Consider the following 23251-nt stretch of genomic DNA (forward strand, 5'->3'; position numbering starts at 1 on the left):
CGCTACTAGCGCTGTCTACGCTAGCCCTACGTAGCTGCGCAGGCGCTCTTAGGTTTTTTGAATGAATATGAATGAATGAATGAATGAATGAATGAATGAATGAATGAATGAATATTCATTCATTTTTTCAGGAATCGGCCAGCGCTGAAACGCTGAAAAGGAATGAGAAGGGCGGCGCTGGACACAGGGGGGCGGTGGGCCGCTGGTGACGTCAGAGTGCCACCAGCGGTCCAGTAACACCCCTTGTGCCAGTTAGCCCTAATTTGCATACAGAAAGAAACTATGGCCCTCGGCCGCTGCAGCGATCATGGCCCCCGGCCGCTGCAGCGATCATGGCCCCCGGCCGCTGCAGCGATCATGGCCCCCGGCCGCTGCGCGGCCCGGTGCCAGGTACTCCACGGCCCGGCACCGGTCCGCGGACCGGGGGTTGGGGATCACTGGTCTACACCCTTATAAGCAAGGATTAATACCAAACAACCAAACAGAAGAGAATATCCCAAGCAAGGAGAAAATTATACCCGCAACCCTGACATGGCAAATTACAAGTAGCCCTCAATTTATTACCATAATTCAGACTAGAATTTCTACTGTTAAGAAAGGCAGTTGTTAGGTGATTCAAACCCAATTTTATGACTTTTTTTTGCCATGGTTCGTAATTGATAACAATGTTGTTAACAAGTGAATATTACTTCTCCCACTGACTTTGCTTGTTAGAAGCTGGAAGAATAAGTTGCAAATGGAGATCCTATGACCTGGGGAGCTGCAACCACTAAAAATACATGCCTATTGCCAAGCACCCAAATTTTGATCACACGACCATGGGAATCATGCAATGGTTGTCAGTGTATTGATTATAAATAACTTTTCCCTGTGCTGTTGTAACTTCATTTGTCATTAAACAAATGGTTATAAGTCAAGAACTAGCTGTACTGTATATGAATAGGGATCAAACCCTCATACTGATGGTGATCAGCAAATTTGATAATTTAATATTTCTATTTCCTCATCTAAATCATTTTTGAAGACAATTGAATAGTACTGAGCCTAAAACAGAACTTTGGGGTATACCACTGCTTTCTTCTCCCCTTGTAAATGTAGTTCCAGTAAGGGCTACACATCGAGTGTGGTTTGTCAGCCAGTTATAAATTTGTCTGGATTCTCAAAGAATTTAATGACACTGTAGAAATAACATTATTGTTCAAAAGATTTTATGGATTAAATGCTATGATTGAGTGAACAGTGATGAAGAGCTGAGGTGGCACAGTGGTTAGAGTGCAGTACTGCAGGCTACTTCAGCTGACTGCTAGCTGCAGTTCAGCAGTTCAAATCTCATCGGCTCAAGGTTGACTCAGCCTTCCATCCATCAGGGGTGGATAAAATAAGGACCCAGATTGTTGGGAGTAATATGCTGACTCTGTAAACTGCTTAGAGAGGGCTATAAAAGCACTATGAAGCAGTATATGTCTAAATGCTATTGCTATTACTATCATCAACAAACCTCTGCCACAGTAAATTTTTAAGTCATTTAATTGCCAGACCAGTTCTTGTTCTAAAGATGCACATCACTAAAAGTAGCAATGGAAAAGAACTCTGGCCATCCAATCTAATGAGTTTCGTAAGTGCATCTAACTGTGATACCAAATGGTAAACCAGATGGTCTCATTCTGTAGAACTCTTGTGATATTTTAAAGATAACCTAAGACACCCCTGGGAATCTCTATTAGTGCTTCCTAGCCCATCTCGTGACCCGTCAAAACCACGCTCGACTAAGCCGCGCCCAATTAAACCGCGTTGCTGACGTCATCAACAGGGCGACAACAGCCAGCGCGGAGAAAGAAGGGCGCTTTAAATAGCGCTTTGAAAGCAAGCCGATTCAACTTAAGGTAAGGGTTAGGTTTAGGGTTAGGTTTAGGGTTAGGTTAAGGGTTAGGGTTAGGTTAAGGGTTAGGGTTAGGGTTAGGGTTAGGTTTAGGGTTAGGTTAAGGGTTAGGATTAGGTTTAGGGTTAGGTTAAGGGTTAGGTTTAGGGTTAGGTTTAGGGTTAGGTTAAGGGTTAGGTTTAGGGTTAGGTTTAGGGTTAGGTTTAGGATTAGGTTTAGGGGGTTAGGTTTAGGTTTAGGGGTTAATTTTAGGTTTAGAGTTTACAGCGTGCTTCTGTCTCTGCACTGTTGTCGCCCTGTTGTTGATGTCAGCGACGCGGTTTATTCGGGCGCGGTTTAGTCAAGCGCGGTTTTGTGGTGGAACCGCCCATCTGAAGTATCAATCCCTTAACATATGAAATACAGCCCCTTCAATCTCAAGACCAAAAAATTAGTATGGAATTCCATAAGAGCCAGGTCAGGAAACAAAAATCCACCCTTCTTTTCTATACCCCTTTTCAGCAGATTCCCACAGCTTTAGCTCACCTGGAATTGTTCATCTCTAAAGCCATGGCCTCCTTTTGAAGCAGCACAAGATCTTGCTGCTTTCTCTGAATGTCTTCCTGTATTTGCTGCCACTCAATCCGCTGCCATTCCAGCTTCACCTTGCCATCTAGGAGTTTTGAATGTAACTCAAACAGAGCCTTCTGCGGGTTCTCCGATTCTGGGAATTGAGAGAGGTATCTGAGATATTCTTATAATACATGAATTTATTAAGGAAGTCTTGTAACATACGATGCATTAAAGAGCTCCCAAAGAGTTCTCTACTGATCCCCCATGATCCAACAGAAACAGTTCTAAAAGGAATAACAGGCTATTCAGGAAAGGAGGAGGAAGGAGAAGGAGAATGTATTCAAATACTATATTCTATTCCATTTTCTCACCATTTTTCTCCTTCATAATTAAAAAAAGCCACAATTAGGAAAGAAAATACAAAACAGCTGGATGATGTCTTCATTTGCTAACGTCAGGGTCTGTCTGCCTGAAAGCATTGCTGTTATAAGAATATTGCTTTCTGGATGTTCAGCCTCTCCAAAAGCTGAATTTTACAAGTACTCTAAGTTGATATGCTAGTAAGTAACAAAATTAATGAATAGAAGGCAATCATTAAAAGAGCTTAGAATTCAGAAGTCACTTGCCCTCCTAATGGTTGGATGCAATAAAACTTTACTTGTAGGAGCAAAATATAATGCTTTTTCTTTACTGCATTTTTGTACTCAATTATATAACTCAAAATATTAAAGACTGGGCATGTTTCCATACTTAAACCTTTGCAGCAAAGGGACTGCATTTTAATGAAAACGAAGTTAAAGTGGCAATCCCACACTTCACTTCATCAAATAATATTGTTCTTCATTGGCCAGAGGCACCACGATTTTGGGGAGGAAAACAAGGGGAAAATATCTGCCTCCCAGCAATTTGCCTCCTTGCAACAAACAGTACAGACAATATACACTATTTGTAGTGTTATATTTCAGACTATACTTGTACAGATGCTGTTAAAATTGATGTGCTTTCTGGAAGCATAGTTATTCTCTGCTATTTAAAAGAATAGCACTGTTTAAAACAATAGCACTGCATCTCTTCAGATCAAGCTTTTATTTTAAAAAGCTTCTTCCTTTTTTCATTTTGTTAAGTTGTCTAGAATAATAATAAAGCAGTCTTTAAAAAATAAGTCTAATAATTTGAACATTTTATAGGCATTTATAGTTGTTGACTTACCTCCTTGCAGCAAACAGCCTGATTAGCACAAGAAAAAAAAATCTGCCTCTGCCTCTGAGGAATTTGCCTCTTGGAACAAACAGCAAGTTTCACTTTCAATTTGTCCCAATCATCAGCTGTTTCAAGCAGCAGGGATTGCTATAGCTTATTGAAGCCTCCCCAAGTCTCTGTTTGCTGCAAAGAGATAAATTGCTGGGAGGCGGATGCCAAAGGGTTGGGGCCGGTGGGTGGGTCGCTGGGGCTACATTCAGTGTATAAGACGCACCCAAATTTTCACCCAATTTTAGGGGGGGAAAGGTGCATCTTATACTCTGAAAAATATGGCATTTCCAGTTGTTCCCGCAAAAGGTAATTGGTATAGATGGATTTCTCTAGATGCTGGCAGAGAGTTTGAATCTGAAACATGTGTTCTTCTAGAAAATCAGCACCTAGATTCATTAAAAAACAAAGGGTGCAAACAAAATGAAAAAGAGAATCATGATAGTATTCAGAAGATAAGAACTAGCTTTGACACCTTAAGAAATGTATGGATAAGAAAGTGATCAGATGAAATGCACATATATGTACGTTAATAGTAGTATCATTAAGATGTTCACTTGACATGATAATATCATGCATTCTATCCCTAAGAAAGGAAAAAAATACCCAAAGATGCTATAAAACTACACTTGAAACTGATTTCTTATGTGTTTATTTAGCTCTTACATATAGCATCCTAAATAACTCAAATGACCAATACATTTGTGATACTGAAATCAATTCCCATATTCATTCACCATAGGGTAGAATCACAGATTGTACCTGAAGGTTTCTGGGTAGGATGGGCTGGTGGGCAACATGATGCAGAGAAAAATCCCTCCTGAAGCTGCCTGAATGGATGAGTACATGGAGGGATGCAGCTCTCCTCCAATTGTTCCTTGGATTTAATCTTCCAATCAGCAGTATTTTCCACATGCAATAAGTGAGGAACATGGTGACAAGCATGAGAGCTGTTTTTGGAGGAGATAATTTGGCCACCTGCGGGAAAAATGCCAGTAAATGATCCTTTTATTGATGGCCAAGGTACAGAGATAAATTACCATAGGAGAGATATGTATCATGCCCACTATGACAGACAAAGGAATATAGTCTATAGCAGTACAAATATAACAAACTTTTACATTGTTGTACACTGCCTAAAGTTATTTTCTGTGACATGGATGTTCATATACATTTAATAAACAAATTAACAAACAAACAAACAGACTTGGAACGAAGAAGATTAGGAAAGTTCCTATGGACAAATACTTTATCACAGCAGACATATCTTGAGGGCAGTGGTGGGATTCAATTTTTTTTGCTACCTGTTCGGTGGGGTGGCGAGGTGGGGGGCATGTGACTGAGTGGGTGTGGCCAACTTGACATCACTCACACCCATGCCCACTCAGTCACATGCTCCCTCACCTAGCCACACCCACAGGAAAAGGTAGGAATTTTTAAAGGATTTTCTCCTATTTACCCCTGCCCTCCCTTCGCTAGTTGCCCCCGTTTCCTTGCTTCCTCACCCCCCTGCCTCTTTAGTTGCTTACTTTCTATGGTGGCTGGTCCAGTCTGGAAGGCAAGCTAACAGGAGTTTTTGGTGGCCCCCAGCCACCTGCCACTGCTGGGAAGCAGATGGCTGGCAAAGAAGCCTTCCAGCCACCACCTCTTTGCATACCAGCTCTCAAAGAGACTGGTGGCTGCAGGCTGCTGAAAAGTCCTCTGGTCGACGAAAAAGTGGCTGCTGTCGTCACCGTTGTCTTTGCCCATGCACATCCCATTGCCTTGCAAGTCCAAGCAGACTTATTAAAATTGACAATTTTTGACAATAACCTTACAATGTTGTATATGTTTACAACATTGTACATAATACAACTATTTTTAACTTATAATCCTTTCATCTGTAAACTAATTTTAATATCTCACATAAAAATATTCATAGTAATATTGTGCTATTTCCCCCCATTCCAGTTTCTGCCTCTGTTTCATATCTTAATAATACAAATCTTATGTAAATAAGTTCTATTTTTATCTTTCTTCTCTTATCCCTTTTAATATTTCCATTATTGTACATTTTTAAACTATATTAGCATACTCACATCATTGTCATAACAATATATGTATTATAATCAAGGTTGTTAACATTATAATATTTACTCCACCATATATATAATCCATCATCTTTTAGTTAGTCAATGTTTTATTATTCAATAGCCATGGAAACCTTAGTGAAGTTATTTAAATGTGTATAATATGATAATCTTTCATCTTTGACTCCTTTCCTCTACCTACTAATGTTAAAACATTTTATAATGTCTACATGCCAGTGCATCTGGGTGGAGGAGCTGCTTTGGATGACCAAAGGGTCAATCCTGTGACTACCACAGCTTTGGAATATGTGACAGACTTTCCCATCAATGTCAGCAAGCCACCGTCAGTCTACCCATCTTCATTTTTCTTCACTCAGATTGACCAAGCTTCTTGAGATAAGGAACACAAAAGAGGTTTCTAAGTGGGGAGGAGCCAAAGTCATGATGACACAACGTGCTATCTCAATGCTCTGAGATCGCAGTCAACACTTTTGTCTCTGGATGGTCCAAAGGGACCTAAACTGTCCTGTAGAGACGGTGAACAGGAAGAATACATCTTGCTGATCACAGGACATCGCAAAGTCCCTGATTGATCCAAGATAAGTTCTTCAAGCTGGTAACAAAAAATCCAGCCAAGTGGCTGATGAGGTCAGGGTGGCTCCAAAATGAAAGGATACGGAAAGAGAAAGTGTATGCAGCTGGTGAGGAATTTTTACTGTTTTAAAAGTGACTGCCTATAAAAAAACTTAAAATTAATTTAAATTGCAGAACAGAAGAAATAAGCGGTGGAATTAAATGTGGACTGGTTTTGAACAGTGGGTTATCTTACTTTTTAAATGCTATCTTTACTGATGGAATTTATGCAAGCCTTTTAAAACAAACAGATTAAGTTACCTTCTTCTATTTTTTTTTCTTTGACTATTCTTCGTAATCTAAAACTTTCCTCTTTCATTACTGTGGGTGTTTTTCTAACTCATTTAAGAATCGGACCTTTTTTAAAAATTTGAAATACAAAAAGAAACAAAAAGAAACAAAGAAGTGGTAACATTCTAACATTGTAACGCTGCTACTCGGAAGCTAGATGTTTGTGTATTGTTTGTGTACAAAATACTTCTTTCACTGATTATCCTGGCTTGGCACTTCAAGGACTCACAGCTTGTTTATATAGAGTAATAATAATAATAATAAGAAAAACGCACAGACTGTTCCTTTGAAGTAGATTCTTAACCAGAGAAAGGTGAAATGTTATTGTGGTGCTTAATTCTGCTAAAACCTTCTAAGCTAGAGTAGCAGTGTTTGTCAGCTGGAAATCATGGCACAATTTCAACACCAGAAAGAACTTTTAAATCTGCAAAATATATTCTCAGAAATGCAGAAATATCAAATACAAATGAGAGGATAGAGAAGAAATTGGATTACTTAGTGCATCTAACAGTAAAATATGATAGAGAAGTTGAAGATGTTCATCAAATGGAAAAAGTGGCGATTAAAATCCAAAAAATCGAAGAGGAAAATGAATATAAAGAAATTAAAATTGCTGATACTTATGGTGATTGGTTTATTTCTGAAAAATGGAAAGAGTGGAATACTGAAAGAGGAATTAAATGGAGGGGAAACTTTCTCCAGATGGGAAGATACAGAAGAGGAAAAAAATGAAAGAATTTATGGACTTAAAGAGAGAAACCTTATTAGCAATAGTTTTGATAACACCACCGACAATCAAAGATAAGCAGATTAAGGAAACAGAAGAAGGGCATCAAAATTACATGAGAGATCTTATAAACAAAGAGTTGCTAAGAGGAGTCCATACAAAGCTGATTAAGGAAATGATTAGAGAACTGATGCCACAAATGGCAGAAGATATGACAGGGTGTTGTTATTGGAAAGATATCGGTTGATAGATGGAAGAGTATAATTTAAAACTAGCTAAACTCAGTGAAATTTAATGATAATAGATATAGTTAAATAAATAATTGATAATGATAATAATGTATACAATGTGTAGTGTTATGATAAGTAATAATTGGATATGAATATTGAATGGCACCCATGAAAGGAAGATTAGAAACCCTTTTAGATTATATATAAAGGTTAATAATAATAATAATTAAAAAAAGAATTAAGTTAGATTCAGTTAAGTCTTGATTACTAGGGGGAAATGGTTCCACCACAAATCCGCAGTAGACTAAAGCGCACTCGACGAAAGCGTGTACGTGACGTCATCACAGCATGACAAAAACGGCACGCTGTGAGCGGTAAATTTAAAATTAACGCGAAAACCTTACCCTAACCCCCCCAAACCTAACCCTAAACCTAACCCTAAGCCTAACCCTTAACCTAACCCTAAACCTAACCCTAAACCTAAGCCTTAACCTAATGCTAAACCTAATGCTAACCCTTAACCTAACCCTAACCCTAACGCTTAACATAACCCTAAACCTAGCCCTAACCCTTAACCTAACCCTAAACCTAACCCTTACCTTTATGTGAATTGGCTTGCTTTAATTTAATTTTAATTTTAATTTAATTTATTTTAAATTTTATTTGTCGCGCTGCTGATGACATCACGTACGTGCTTTGATCGGGCGCGCTTTAGTGGACCGCGGTTTTGACGGGTCACGGGGGGAAATTGATATGATGCAGGATATAGTCAAATAAAGGAGGGATAATGATAATAACGTGTGTGTGTGTGTATGTGTATGGGTACAATATAAGGAAATGAAATGCAAATTGTAAATAATGATTTGGAAAGAAGAATAGAAAACTTTGTTATTAAATATTATGGATGTTTAGCTAGAATAGGATATAACGATTTAGTGTCATTGGAGGATTTTAGAAATAGTAAATGAAATGCCAGTATGTCGTTATATATAAATCTTGGTATATTATATGATGAAGGATGTTTAAATAACTATAGTCAAATGAAAATGGAGGTATGATGATGATGATAACATGTATAAATATCTGAGTTAAAATACTTGAGTTAATATGAATTATGCTTGATGACTGTGAAAGAGATGCACGAAAGTCTTTTGTAACCAACTGATACACTTTCTATAGTATGTAAAAAAGGAAGATTTTATGTGTTGTGTTTGTTTTGAAAATAAAAAATAAAAAAAACTTTAACAAAAAAGAGGTTTCTAGGCATGTGCCTAGACCAGGTACTTTCTCTCGAGCATCCCACCTGGAGGCCTCGCAGAAGTAGACAGGTAGGCCTGAAAGGTAGTTAAGCCTCCCTCCCCCCAGCGGTCTGCAGGATTTAAAATTATGGATTTGGTGGTCCATGAACTCCAAAAGGTTGGAGACCCCTGGTCTAAATATTCCCTCTATCTCTGTCTCTATCCCTCACTGTCAGATCTTCACTATGTCTATCAGCATCCTAGCCTCACTTCAGGGATGTATTTTGCCTATCTAATTCTATTTTTGAGTCTCTAAATATATTGTCAGCTTGGTCTATTTCCTCCCTTGTAATTATCTCTACCTTCTCCTTATCTTTTGGCTTCATTTGTTGTTTTGTCTGTTCTTCTCTTTCCTCTACTGTTTCTATTCTCTCCTCTATTACCTGAGTTTCCTGTTTATTTTCCATTGCCATTTGCTGCACATTTTCTAATCTAACATCTATATTATGCATCAAATCCTTTATCACCCCGTGGTTCTTTGTCATTCATACATGCTTCGAAGGACCAATAATATTTCTTCTTGCATTATGCTTGTGTTTCCCTATTGAAGCATTTTGTCTTACTTTAATAGTTCTAAGAAATACACATAAATCTATCAAAATCCCAAACTCTTAGTTGTCTGTAGTATCAATAAGCCAATATTACAGCTTTTCACTGTCCCAAAATCATTTCTCAAATGCCCAATATTTACAGTTCTTTACAGTTCTCCACCAGTCAATTTACTCCTTCCACATTTTCCCTTGTCTTCATCAGTCACATAACGAAATCTTTGACTTCAGTGATAATTCCCAGTGTTTGTGAACCACTCTATTTAGCAATCTTTAAAAGTCTCAGAAATTTTCCCTCCTCAGTCTTGAAAAGAATAATTATCAAACAATATGCAGCAGAAAACACAGTGTTCCAGATGTTGTTTATCTCCACTCTGTATTCCTAATTAATCCCAAGGACTTCTCAAATATTCAAATCCAGTCTTCCTGTATTTTAACATTTTTATCCTTTCTTAAATTTCATTTTTTTTTCAAGTCACTTATAGCATTTAGAAGAGATATCTTCCTGAGGTTTCATTTCTTTGCGGTCTAATCTCTAATAAAAAAAGTTGAAAATCATCTCAGCCAGCTTCAGACTACTATTCAAACCCTGCTTCAGCACATTTTTTTCTTTGGTTGTCCCAGCTTCATGGCAGCCATAATGACGCCCCTCCTTCTTCATTGCTGGACAGTACAGTAAGCCTCGGATCAAGCAGGAGAGTTGTGGCTCTCCGCAATCTGTAGGGCATCCCTCCTTTCTTTGTCATTCCTACAGGGTGACTTTAGCCCAGGGGTAAAATCCAGCAGGTTCTGACAGGTTCTGGAGAACCAGTAGCAAAAATTTTGAGTAGTTCAGAGAATTGGCAAATGCCATCTCTGCCATCCCAGAATGGGGTGGGAATGGAGATTTTGCAGTATCCTTCATCTGGAATGGGGTGAGAATGGAGATTTTGCAGTACCCTTCCCCTGTCACACTCACCAAGCCATGCCCACCAAGCCACACCATGCTCACCAAGCCACACGCACAGAACCAGTAGTAAAAAAAATTGAATTTCATCGCTGCTTTAGCCCTTTAACACCCCCCCCCCGCCCAACGAGGAGAGTTCAGCCTAGGTTCGTGGAGCCCTGCTTTCGACGACTGTAATGCAGCAATGCCAAACCGGAAGTCCTATTCTTTGGTCTTCATGTATCTCCATGTCCACTATCCAGACTTTTTGTCTTTTTTTATCCCCAATTGTTAAATCTAAAGTGTATGTGGCAATGCCTGTCCATTTGAATTCTAAAGCCATAGACACTTTAGTTTCTTCATTTTCTATTATTTTATGGTCCCAGCAGTTCTTGCTTGCAGGCAAATGGTATTTCTTGCAGATCTTCCAGCGCACCATTGTTGCTACTTTAATGTGCCTATTTTCCTTGGTAAGTAGAGCATTATTAAATTTATTTGCCACCCATCTCAGGGTTCAAATGATACTTGTCAAGTTTCACTAATTTAAATGCCTCACAGACTTTTTACCAGGAGATGAAATCAAATGATCAACAATGGTATTGGTAGGTAAAAGAAATTAGATACAATTAGAAAACATTAGTATAAGTTCCTTCTGCAGAAGAATGAGTAATTCAGTTATGGAAGTAGGACTGTTTCCAGAATAACTTTGCTTTTAAAAAATAATGCACTTTGGAAATAATGTTTATTATAATTATAATAAGTACATTATAAAATTCCATACATTCCATATACCTGAAATTGGTTTCTAAAGTCTTAATTTTCTCATTTTCACTAACCTGCTAAATAAGGACATATTTTTCATTCTTCAAGCAGAGATTACATTAAAAAAGGACATAGAGAGCTATGTAGTTAGTTGCCCTATTTGTGAAGCAGCTAAAAGACATCAGGGGAAAACCCCAGGACTCTTACAGAAGGTAGGCGAACCTTCAGCACCCTGGAGAGAGATTGCTATGGACTTTATTGTAGAACTGCCAGAAAGTGCAGGGGAATACTGTATTGGGTCGTAATTTGGGTCATAACAGACCTGTTTTCAAAATAGGCACATTTTATACCTTGCCAAATGATCCCAACTGCCAAAAGTCTAGCCAACTTATTTCTGATACACATGGAGCCTCATAGAGCAGTGTTTTTCAACCACTGTGCCGCGGCACACTAGTGTGCCGTGACATAGTGTAAGGTGTGCCGTGGGAAAATTACTTTATATATAGTCAATATAGGCACAGAGTTATGTTTTTTTTAACATTTTCTAATGGTGGTGTGCCTCGTGATTTTTTTCATGAAAAAAGTGTGCCTTTGCACAAAAAAGGTTGAAAAACACTGTCATAGAGAATCATCTCTGACAGAGGGGTCCAATTCACCTCCAAATTTTGAAGGGCATTTCAAAGCTTACTTGGCACTGCCCAGGGTTGAACTCTTTGCACCATGCCCAGACTAGCAGAAATTGTGAAAGGACTAACTTGGTACTAGAACAATATCTAAGATGTTTTATTAATTTTCAACAGAATAATTGGGCTGAACTTTTACCTTTTGCAAAAGTAGCATTCAGTAACTCTGTACACTCAAATACTAGTTTTATCCTTTTTAGAGTAGCAACAGGCCAGGATTTCAGCCCCATGCCTGAACTACCCACATAAGAACCCATTATCCCCTCACTTAAGGAGTGGATGGACACTTTGCAAAACACATGGCCAGTAGATTAGATTAGATTGAGAGGAAGTTAGAAAGGCTTTTAAAATTCAAGCTGACAAGAAAAGAATGGAACCCAAATCTTTCCATGTTGGAGATAGAGTATATTTATCTACAAAATCCCTGAAATCATTACAACCATCAAAGAAAATAGGGCCAAATTTCATTAGACCTTTCCCTATCACTAGGGTCATCAAATCCAGTAACAGTAAAACTCCTCCTTCCAAAGACACTCAGGCAGGTCCACTCAGTATTTCACATTAGTTTACTCAAACGAGAGATAATCTCATCACTAAGACCACCTGCACCTATACTACCTGTTCTCATCATGATAGAAAGTGACAACACTTTGAAATCAAGGAAATCCTTGACTCTAGGATCCACAGGGGAAAAACTTAATACTTAGTTGCTTGGAAGCATCTGCCCTCATCTCAAAATGAATGGGTAACTAAACACTATATTAGGGCCCCTACCTTACTGAAATAATTCCATTCCCAATATCCTAACAAACCTTGTTAAAATACTATGATGGAATTTTTGTTTCTATCTTTTCACAGGTGGATCTCTCCTTTTTCTAAGGAAGGCAGCATGTCAGATCCCTAAAAGCGATACTGCCATTCAATTGGGGGGAGAGGGGGCTTGGAGTTGATTTATTAGCCATGCCAATGACAACTGATATTTTACAACTGGTTACTTGGCACTGAAGCACCTTGGGGAATGTTTATGATGGCCATGTGGGACGGTTCACTTTAATATCCAATGGAAGATAGCCATGGGAATGTAAGTTTATTTGGTTCTCAGGGCAGCTGGTAAAGAAACCACCTTCACACTTGTGTATTAACTAAAATCTGCATTCTGACTAATGGGGAGGGGTCTCTACTGCTGTAATTCTACTTGCCTTGCCTGAGGGGAGTCAGACGTTGCTTTGAACTGATTGTTTTCACTTCTACTTAGTAAAATCTTCCTTTTGAAATACTTTGTTTCAAGAGTCTTCACTTTCTTAAGCTAGAAGGAGAGGCAACCTTTACACACTCACAGTCTGCTGGTTTCTACATCAGCACTAGGATCTCTGCTATGCTTGGCAGTGATAAAGGCATCATGCAGGAAGGCTTGGGCATGTCATGCAAAGCTACATGCCACATGGGGTACTGGGCCAGGAAGGCTCACTTTCTCCAAGCTGCTGCTGCAGCATCTTCAACTCCTGCTGTGCCTCGGTCAGGGAGAAGGCTGGTGTTATGCAGCAGCCAAGCAGGGGCCTTGAGCATGAAGATGGGGGTCCCAAAGACGCGCAGGACGATGGTTCTGAGTCCAGTGAATCCAAAAGCAAACCCGTTGGCTTGGACAAGGAGTCATCATAAAAGCCTAGAGATGGAAAAGAGAGGAGAAACAAAGAGAGTGGCAAGTTAAATTAGGACATCCTGAGGAAATAGATTATTCCCAAAAGATACAGATTGTTAAACAGAATAACTTTTATCTTCCTCTTTTAATTATGAATGCTGCTGAGCCAAAATTTGGATGAGGAGCTAAGAAGGCATTCTTATTTCATAACAGATTGTTTAAGATAAAGCAAGAAGAAACAAAACAAGCAACTTCTCAGAGATGCCTACTAGATAACAGCTATTTCTACACACACATCACCATTCAGCAGGAAGTGTTTTTTATTTTTCTCTTTAAAACAATGATGTGGTGATAACAGCAAGTTTATTTAGCACAGTTCCTGCAAGCCAGACAGTTAGTGGAGCCCAGCAGCACTTCCAAAAATGAAATTGGCAGCAGTATGGCTGCAGGCAGCCCATTTACTGGCTAATTCTGCCTGCTGCTTAGCTTTGCCTTTTTTAAAGTGCTAAAAGTATCCAGGCAAACATTAAAGTGAAATAACTCTGAAAATGACACAATTGTGAAAATATAGTAAGCCACACAACCAGGCTCATCTCCCTCTCAATAGCACTTGTGATGATATTATTTTATATTTGATATATTTTATACTGACCAATGCCTTGCTAGGAAGTTAAATAACTGGTCAAGTTCATGCCAATGAACTATTTGTATCAGTCTAGATCTCAAATGAGAACCCTTTTTTGGGCTCAGAGCTATTCAAGATTAATTAATTAATGACTTGCATATACATGTAGAGAAGATATTTTTGGAGATGATACAAGCCCTGGAGGAATAGCTAATTCTGTGGAAAATAGGACAAAGTTTGAGTTATTTTTACTGGTTGAAATGAAGAACCTCAGTCAGCAAGATGAAATTTCAAGACATGTATCTAGTAGCTATATTGTTTCTTCCCTCCTCATTCAAGGCACAGGAATATCAGTTAAATTTGTTATACCCATCTACTTTGGAAAAAACCCCAAATCTAACAATAAAAACCCCCCAAAACCTGTTAAAAGTGTTTAAAAAGATGGTGACCAAAATTTTAGACTGCTGAAGGAAGTTGACTGGTAACAAATATAGCTTATATAGCAATGATGATGTATGGGCATCCTGAGAAAACCTGCTATCACTTGTGCTTGTCTTACAAGTTGAAGAAATTGTTGTAGTGTCAGTAGAGACTGACACTACAATGAACCTAGAAACATTATCATTATCAAGAGATTACGAGTGGATAGGCAAAAAAGTTAAGGAGCTAGGAGCACAGGTGGTGTTTTCATCTGTACTTCCAACAACAGGAACTGCAGAGGGGTACCCAAGTCTGGAGATGGGAATGCTTGCTAGATCTTTACAAGGTAAGTGACCCGGCATGGCACGTTGGGGTGGGGAAGCAATTGTGGGGAGCAGGAGGTATTTCAGTGGATCAGGGAGGCCTTAGTTGGTCTTAGGCAGGTGACTTGTTCCATCAGTAGGCTCCCCATGGCTTTCCCCACCCTGAAATATCTCATGTGCACTTAATGAGACTTCCATTCGATTAGCGAATGTGTGGGCAAAAGGAGGGAGTAATCCCGCTCCAGATATGAGATTCATTCCCATGAATTCTTGGGTTACAAATGGAATGGGCAGGCTACATTACATTTGTAACTCGAGGACTACCTGTATTATAGAAATAGAAGATACCACTCATAAGAAGATTACAAAGTAATATCAGATTTTGGAACTCCGTTTATGGAATGGGACAACTCACCATCGCTTGCTCAAAGCCGCCAGCTCATCACTGCCAACTCTCCGCTCCCAAGTCACTGAAGAAAAACTCTGCACAGTCAACTCATTGCAGGCAGCTGAAGGAAGAGCCAGGTGGGCAGATGAGTGAGCGGGTGGGCAGAGCTCAGAGTGTGTTGCAACGTGTGATGGAGATATGATGGCAGCCAAGGGATTTCCATTTTTACTCTCCACAATACTGCCGCACTGGGGTTGAAACTGCTGCCACTGCCATTGCTCCAAGCCCAGCATTAGCTGTGGCTCTGAGTGACAGGCCTGAGCCCAATGTGGCAGCAATGGGGTGTGTGAAAATGGGAAGCCCCCAGCTGCTGCTGTCTCCCCACCACTCGCCCTGATTGCCACTGCTGCCCCCAGCCTCTTCTGCTCAGAGCCAGCTGAGGAGCAAGAAGTTTGAAAATGGGAAGCCCCCAGCTATCATGCAGTGTGTTCTGCCCACCCCCAGCTCCCCCTCCTGCCACCTGTGGCAAGTTGTCCCTGTGGCAAGTTGATGGTGTGGAGTTCTCCTGTGGAAACTTGGTGGGAGCAAGTTAGCAGAGGTGAGTTGGCCACGGCAAGCTAGCTGCAGCTAATTGTCCTAGACCTTTTCTTTTACTAGCTAAGCATAAGATGATAAGGAAAACAACTGATTTATAATTAGATTATTCTGATTTGTCAAATAAGATAGAAATAATTATTAATTTATAGAATCATAGGACTGGAAGAAACCTTGGAGGTCTTCTAGTCCAATCCCCTGCCCAAGGCAAGATACTTCATACTATCCTGGACAATTTTTTTTATTGAAAACCTCCAGCCATGGTTACAGTTTCTCTTACTTGCCAAACCTGATTATATCCCTCCAGATCTTAAGTTCTATACCTTTGTTTGGAACATTGTAGACTTGGCCTTCACTTATATTATTTTCACTAAAGTCCTCCACATCAGAACAGACGTCTGGACCATCAGAGAGGAAGGAGATGTTGCTATGAGAGCAGGGTGACTCAGATATAATATGGCTATTGAAAGGGGGCACTGAGCACTCTTGTAGTTTTTCTTGGAGTGTCTTGCTGGATTGTTCCTTCTGCAGCTCCTTGTTCATCCTGAGGAAAGGCAAACCTTGAAGATTACCAAAGATATTGATACAGCCCATTCTTTCCCTCAGTTTCAGTATATATAACTCTCTGATAGCAATAGCACTTAGACTTTTATATCACTTTACAGTCTTTACAGTCCTCTCTAAGCCGTTTACAGAGTCAGCATATTGCCCCCAACAATTTGGGTCCTCATTTTACCCACCTCAGAAGGCTGGGAGGCTAAGTCAATCTTGAGCTTGTGATCTTTGTACTATTAGTCAGCCAGTAAACTTCCACAGTCTGCAAGTGATCTAAGTAATCCCATGAAGAATATTATGGTTCTTTGCACAGATATTCAGACTGGATTTGACATTTTTGCCCACTTATCAAATTCTTTCCAAGGAAGTGGAACAGGCAAATGTGGATTTGGATAGTGTTACAGATATTGTCACAGGATGTGGGCAATGTCGGCTGGCGACCCCCCGGGGGAGAGCCTTCTCTGTTGCAGCTCCAGCCCTCTGGAATGATCTCCCTGTCGAGATCTGGACCCTTACGACCCTCCCGGCTTTCCGCAAAGCCACCAAGTCCTGGCTGCTCCAGCAGGCCGGGGGGCCTGTGAAACATCCAGCTCTGCGGAAATTGTGAATGTTGTGGTTTTGTTTTTAAAGTGTTGTCTTTGTCTAGTCTTCCCCCTTCCCTTGTCTATTGTGAGCCGCCCGGAGTCCTTCGGGAGTGGGCGGCATACAAGACAAATAAATACAATACAATTATTAATTTTGTTATTGCTATAAAGGATTTCATACTGGTATGGAATAGATTCCAGCACGAGGTATTCAATTGAGGTGCCCTGTATTTTATGAAGAAAGACAATTGTTTCTTGACAATTTGAAAAGGGAGCTTTTCTTGAGCAATTTGGCCAAAAGGATTAAAAAAAAAACCACAAATAAGCATTTATCAAGTGGCAAGCTATATAGTCCCATGGGCTATGTGCAAACTATACAGTAAAATGAATGACAAAGTAATTTGGATAATTCCAAAATAAGCCTGTATCTAACAATCCATAATAATTACCTCATTAACAATTCATGACTTGTTTTGTCCTCCATGTTTAGATCATTCCCTAAAACCAGAATTTTTTAAAAGTTAGTGATTGTGTAGCTTCCCATCACAGGACCTACAGTATCGATCACTTGAAATGCAACTCAGCCTCCCCATATCCTTTTTTTTTTAAAAAAAATTATTTTTTTTTATTAAAGGTTGTAAAAAAGGCAAGGTTTACAAAATACAAAAAACGAAATAGAACTCATTGCATGTTTACAACGCAAATGACAAAAATTCATACATATATATCAGGGGTGGGTTTCAACCGGTTCGCGGCGGTCCCTGCGAACCGGTTGGTCGGCGAACCCGGAAGTAAGTAACTTCCGGGAACGGCAAAGGGCCCATCCGCCCGCCCGCGCTCCTTACCCGGTTTTGACGAGTTCTGTGCTTCCACGCATGCGCAGGACGCATACAGCGCCTGCACGATCCTCCAGGAGCAGCTGGAGCATCGCACAGATGCTAGTACGCATGCGTGCACCGCGCGCGTGCACGAGGACGCCGCCAGCCCTGTTCCAACCGAACCAGTTGGAATGGGGCGAGAAACCCACCCCTGTGATATATACATAGTTCATCTCACCTTGCCTATCTACATATCTACCTAAGGTAAGAAAGTAAAGGAAAAGGAAAAGAAAAGAGGGAAGAAAAAAAAGGGGGGGGGAAAGAAACAGTATGAAGCTAGATTACTAATTCTATGCAGGTATTCATAACGGCATATCCTTTTTTTTAGTGAAAAATTAAAAATAGAGAAGCATGGAGCTTGCGGAATTAAAAAGATCCCATTCCAATGTTTCCAACTAGCTTCCTTGTTAAATTTTAAGCTACTCATATATTGTGCCCATGATTCTATAGATTTCTCCATAATCTATGTTGGACATACTATGGCCTTGTAAAGCCTAACTGTAGGTCTGCTTTGACTCTGGTTCCATTAGCTGCTATGGACATGCACTTGGTAGGCTTAACCTAATGAAATAATAGGGTAGCAACCCTCTCCCACATTGTTAGGTTGCAAAAAATTTTGAGGCACTGAACCGGCAGCAGTGCCGGCAGCAACCAACCCTTGTATAAGATGTTATTAACTTTTTTTATTTCTTTTTTTCTCTCAATATATTTTAGACTCTGTTTGTTAAAAATCTATACTGTGTACGGGTTCTGGGAAGTCAGGGGGGGGGGAAGGAGGTGGGAGGTCGGGGGGGTCGGGAGGGATATATATTAGGTTAGACACGACGTGTTAGATCTCAATGTAATGTGACTTCACATGTATACTGTTTTTCTTTAATCTCTCTTTAAAAATAGGATAAGCCAAGTACATTGACATATAGTGGAAATACACCAAGGGGAGGAGGAGTGGGAAAGAAGAAAGATGGGCAGAGAGGGATGGGAGAGAGGGTGGGAGGGAAGGGGAGAAGGAAGGGGGGGAGTGGATCTGGAGAGAGAAGTGGTAGAGGGGGAGGGGAAGTAGGGTAGAGGGGGATGATGGAGGGAAGATAGAAAGTTGGAGGGTGGTGGAAGAAAGAGGCGTATGGAGAGTGGAAGAAGTATATTGGGTTTCTATTTTCTGGGGTATTGTTGACAAGAGGAATTGCTGCAATTATTGTTTAATACTGTATGGTGTTGGCTATGCACAGTATACATGTGAGTGTATGAAAATGAAAATGAAAAAATAAAAAATATTACTCAAAAAAAAAAGATGTACATCTTTTTGGAACAGCCCCTTTATGCTATAATGCAGAAGTACTGGTGAAAGAAAGCGATAGGAAATCTATTTTGAATACCCCAAAATAAAGCTTCTAATTTAAACTTTGCAAGTGCCTATTGAACTCACCTTGATTCAGTTTTCTGGCCAGCTGGTCTGCTAACTGGTTCCCTTCTGCAAGTTGCTCACGAAAGCTCTGCCCCAAATAGTAGTCAACATCAGTGCTTCGTAGAAGCTCTTCAAAGGATTTGATGGTGTCCTTGAAGTATTTTTTTAGCATATGACACACCCTTTGTCCCTCCCGTATTAGCTGGCGCAGATGGGAGAGCTCTCGAGCTTGAGCTTGGACTAACGAGTCATATTTCCTTAGGGAAAAGAGAACAAACAATTAGCAAAAGTTATTAAGAGATCCAACTTCAGGATAAGTAAGAAACAAGGTTTTTTTTCTGTGCACTTTGCCCCATTCACCAAAAGGACATCCATACTTGAAGTATCTTATACATTCATCATAGAGAGCTGAATCCACTTTCACATTCTGGAGTGAGTTTACAAAATCTTAACAGGAGAGGGGGTAATTCAGAAATGATTCATATATTACAGAACATAGTGTTTTAAATTAATTTTATCTAGTATTTATCTTGCAGTAGTTCTTATGCAGAGAACTATTATTAGCAATAGCAATAGCAGTTAGACTTATATACCGCTTCATAGGGCTTTCAGCCCTCTCTAAGCGGTTTACAGAGTCAGCATATTGCCCCCAACAACAATCCAGGTCCTCATTTTACCCACCTCGGAAGGATGGAAGGCTGAGTCAACCCTGAGCCGGTGAGATTTGAACAGCCGAACTGCAGAACTGCAGTCAGCTGAAATAGCCTGCAGTGCTGCATTTAACCACTGCGCCACCTCGGCTCATGGTTATTTGGTGTTACCAGAAGAAAGGAAGCTAGAGTTGTGCTGTAGAGACATAAACTGCCCAGTGAAGTTTAGTGTGATTATACCATCCGCTTGAATATGTAAAAGCCAACCTCTTGAAGTAGATACTTTATTGCAATAGCAATAGCAATAGCAGTAGACTTATATACCGCTTCATAGGCCTTTCAGGCCTCTCTAAGCGGTTTACAGAGAGTCAGCATATTGCCCCCAACAATCTGGGTCCTCATTTTACCCACCTCGGAAGGATGGAAGGCTGAGTCAACCCTGAGCCGGTGAGATTTGAACCGCTGACCTGCTGATCTAGCAGTAGCCTGCAGTGCTGCATTTAACCACTGCGCCACCTTGGCTCATTGCCTATTGCCCATTGTGATGTTGCAGAAAGCTATACCAACCCTTTGTCAGACTTAACTGATAATATTTATCCCTGCATCTTGTAATGTCCTACCCTAAGGAGGCTGTACATTTCAATTCCTCTGTCAAAAATTCCTTTGGCTTGGTCTCATTCATATGAGCTTCCAGCAGGGTTACTCTCTGTATAAGGCTGGCCAAATCTTTATTGGACTGGAGACTTGGTGGGCAGAAAGTTCCAACGCTATCAGATTGCCAGCCTTCATCTTCATCAGTCATACTGTGGGAAGAAGAATTGCCCAGAGTATAGCCTTGCCTCAATTTGAGTGACTGATCTCCCATAGAACCATAGTCACTGGTAGTGGATACAGAGCGCACACAATTTTGTAAGTTCTGGATAACTTTGTGGGAACTTTGCAATTGCATCTGGAGAACCTGAATATGCTGGCGGAGAACTGCAGCCTCATCATTTTGGCTGACACCCAGGAAGGTTTCCTGTTTCATCAGCCTGTTTTGAGGGGCTTCCACTGATTTCTTCCAAAACTTTAGTTGCTCATCATGAACTCTGCATCCTGAATAAAACAAAACAAAACAACAGCAACAAAAAGACTAAGAATTAGGACTAAATAAATAATCAAGCTTTTCTTCCAGGTAAATTGCAAATTCCAATTTTGGAATACATCTTTTTTTTTGCTTATAAATATCTACAATTTGCATGTACAATGATGACCAAAATGGAACTTTGAAATATTCTGTTTTCTATACCTTCTTATGTTAAGAATTCTTTGCTCAAAATTGTTTAGAAGTCCTTTATAAGTCAAACAATTGAAAGCATTAAGGATGGCAGCCAGACAAGAAGTGAAAGATGAGGGAATAGATATAGACTGGTGGCCATACCTACAAATACAGGCGAGGTACAAAAAAGATAGAGAAAGAGATGGATTTTATAAGGAGCCACAAGAACTAGGTAAAATTCTACAGGGAACCGAAGAGAAATTGAAAAAAAAAAAGTATCATTACTTATTAAGATTAAAAATGAAAGAAGAAGTCATGAAAGAAACTATGATAACATGGGTGACAAATTTCGGATATACTATAAAATTGACAGAATGGGAAAAACTTTGGAAACAATCTATAAATTAACGATGGCAACAGCATACAGAGAGAATGTATATAAGATGTTTTACAGATGGCATCTTCCACCGGCGAGAATTGCGAGAATGTTCCCGGAATGCTCACCAACTTGTTGGAAGTGCAATCAACAACACAGAATGTATAATCCTATGTGGTGGATGTGCACATCAGCAAAAAAAAAACATTGGATAAAAATAAAATACTGGCTGGAAGAGATCACTGCACACCAAATAGAACCAAAACCGGAATTATTTCTCCTAGGAATTATAAAGGGAAATTATGAGAAAAGTATCAAATATCTAATTCTACATAATCACGGCAGCAAGAATTTCATTTGCGCAGAATTGGAAAAATAAATACACACCAATGGAAGAAAATGTAATAAAAAAAAATACTGGAATGCGCCAAGATGGATAGGCTTACGAAAGAATTAAAAGATAAAGAAGAATTCGAATATTATTCAATATGGGACTTATGGTATAATTGGCTAGAGGAAAGAGGAAAAAAAGTAGGAAAGCAATAAGGAAAAGAAGAAAGATCAAGAAATTAAAAAACAATTACAAAACCAGAAAATGAATAAAAAGTGGAAATACAAAATAGACTGTAGTCAATACTAATGGGAAATAAAATGATATAAGATGATTTATATATATATATATGTTATATTTGTGCTGATAAATAAATAAAGGGGGGCATACCCTTTACCCCATACCAGGGGTTGTGACACTATATATATATCTATATATCTATATATCTATATATCTATATATCTATATATCTATATATCTATATATCTATATATCTATATATCTATATATCTATATATCTATATATCTATATATCTATCTATATCTATCTATATCTATATCTATATCTATATCTATATCTATATCTATATCTATATCTATATCTATATCTATATCTATATCTATATCTATATCTATATCTATATCTATATCTATCTATATCTATATCTATATCTATATCTATATCTATATCTATATCTATATCTATATCTATATCTATATCTATCTATATCTATATCTATATCTATATCTATATCTATATCTATATCTATATCTATATCTATATCTATATCTATATCTATATCTATATCTATATCTATATCTAATCTATATCTATATCTATATCTATATCTATATCTATATCTATATCTATATCATCTATATCTATATCTATATCTATATCTATATCTATATCTATATCTATATCTATATCTATATCTATATCTATATCTATATCTATATCTATATCTATATCTATATCTATATCTATATCTATATCTATATCTATATCATCTATCTGTGTGTGTGTGTGTTTGTAGATTTTCACGGATACAGGTATGCAGGTCTTGGAGTATTCGGGTCTCTGAAATACTGTCAATCATCTTAATTGGTTAATTAAATCAAGATTGAGAGTATCTTGGTGACGTTTCAACGAGCTGCCACTCGCCATAGTCAGGCTGGTGCTTTCGGCTTCGTGCTTGTGCGAGCAAAGCGTGATTGGAACTGCCGTCTTTCTATAAATATTGGTGGGTGGGTGTGGAGTGCTGGCTTTGTTGCTGTAAGCGGGTTGGTTGGCTGTGTTGTTACATCTTGATTAGTTGATGGAGTTGATGTATGCAGATTAGTCGGCTGTTTCATAACATCCTGTGTGGCTGAGGTACTAGC

The 23251-nt window shown here is 39.1% G+C and overlaps 1 protein-coding gene across 7 annotated transcripts in view; it reads right to left on the reverse strand.

The window, feature by feature from the left end:
• PDE4DIP (phosphodiesterase 4D interacting protein) overlaps positions 1–23251 on the reverse strand; it is a 155148-nt gene that overhangs the window by 9002 nt on the left and 122895 nt on the right. For all 7 annotated transcript variants that reach the window (XM_087726566.1, XM_087726565.1, XM_087726564.1 and 4 more), the window contains 7 exons: positions 20524–20998; positions 19275–19510; positions 17423–17471; positions 16158–16378; positions 13314–13508; positions 4442–4657; positions 2405–2582 (listed from right to left, as the gene is read on the reverse strand). In XM_087726566.1, coding sequence (XP_087582692.1) covers positions 2405–2582; positions 4442–4657; positions 13314–13508; positions 16158–16378; positions 17423–17471; positions 19275–19510; positions 20524–20998 — 1570 coding nt within the window. The remainder of the gene's footprint in view (positions 1–2404; positions 2583–4441; positions 4658–13313; positions 13509–16157; positions 16379–17422; positions 17472–19274; positions 19511–20523; positions 20999–23251) is intronic.

The sequence above is a fragment of the Thamnophis sirtalis genome, unplaced genomic scaffold (assembly GCF_051295495.1).
Source record: "Thamnophis sirtalis isolate CommonGarterSnake01/CBP01778 unplaced genomic scaffold, rThaSir2_p1.2 scaffold_12, whole genome shotgun sequence".
Classification (NCBI taxonomy): Eukaryota; Metazoa; Chordata; class Lepidosauria; order Squamata; family Natricidae; genus Thamnophis; species Thamnophis sirtalis.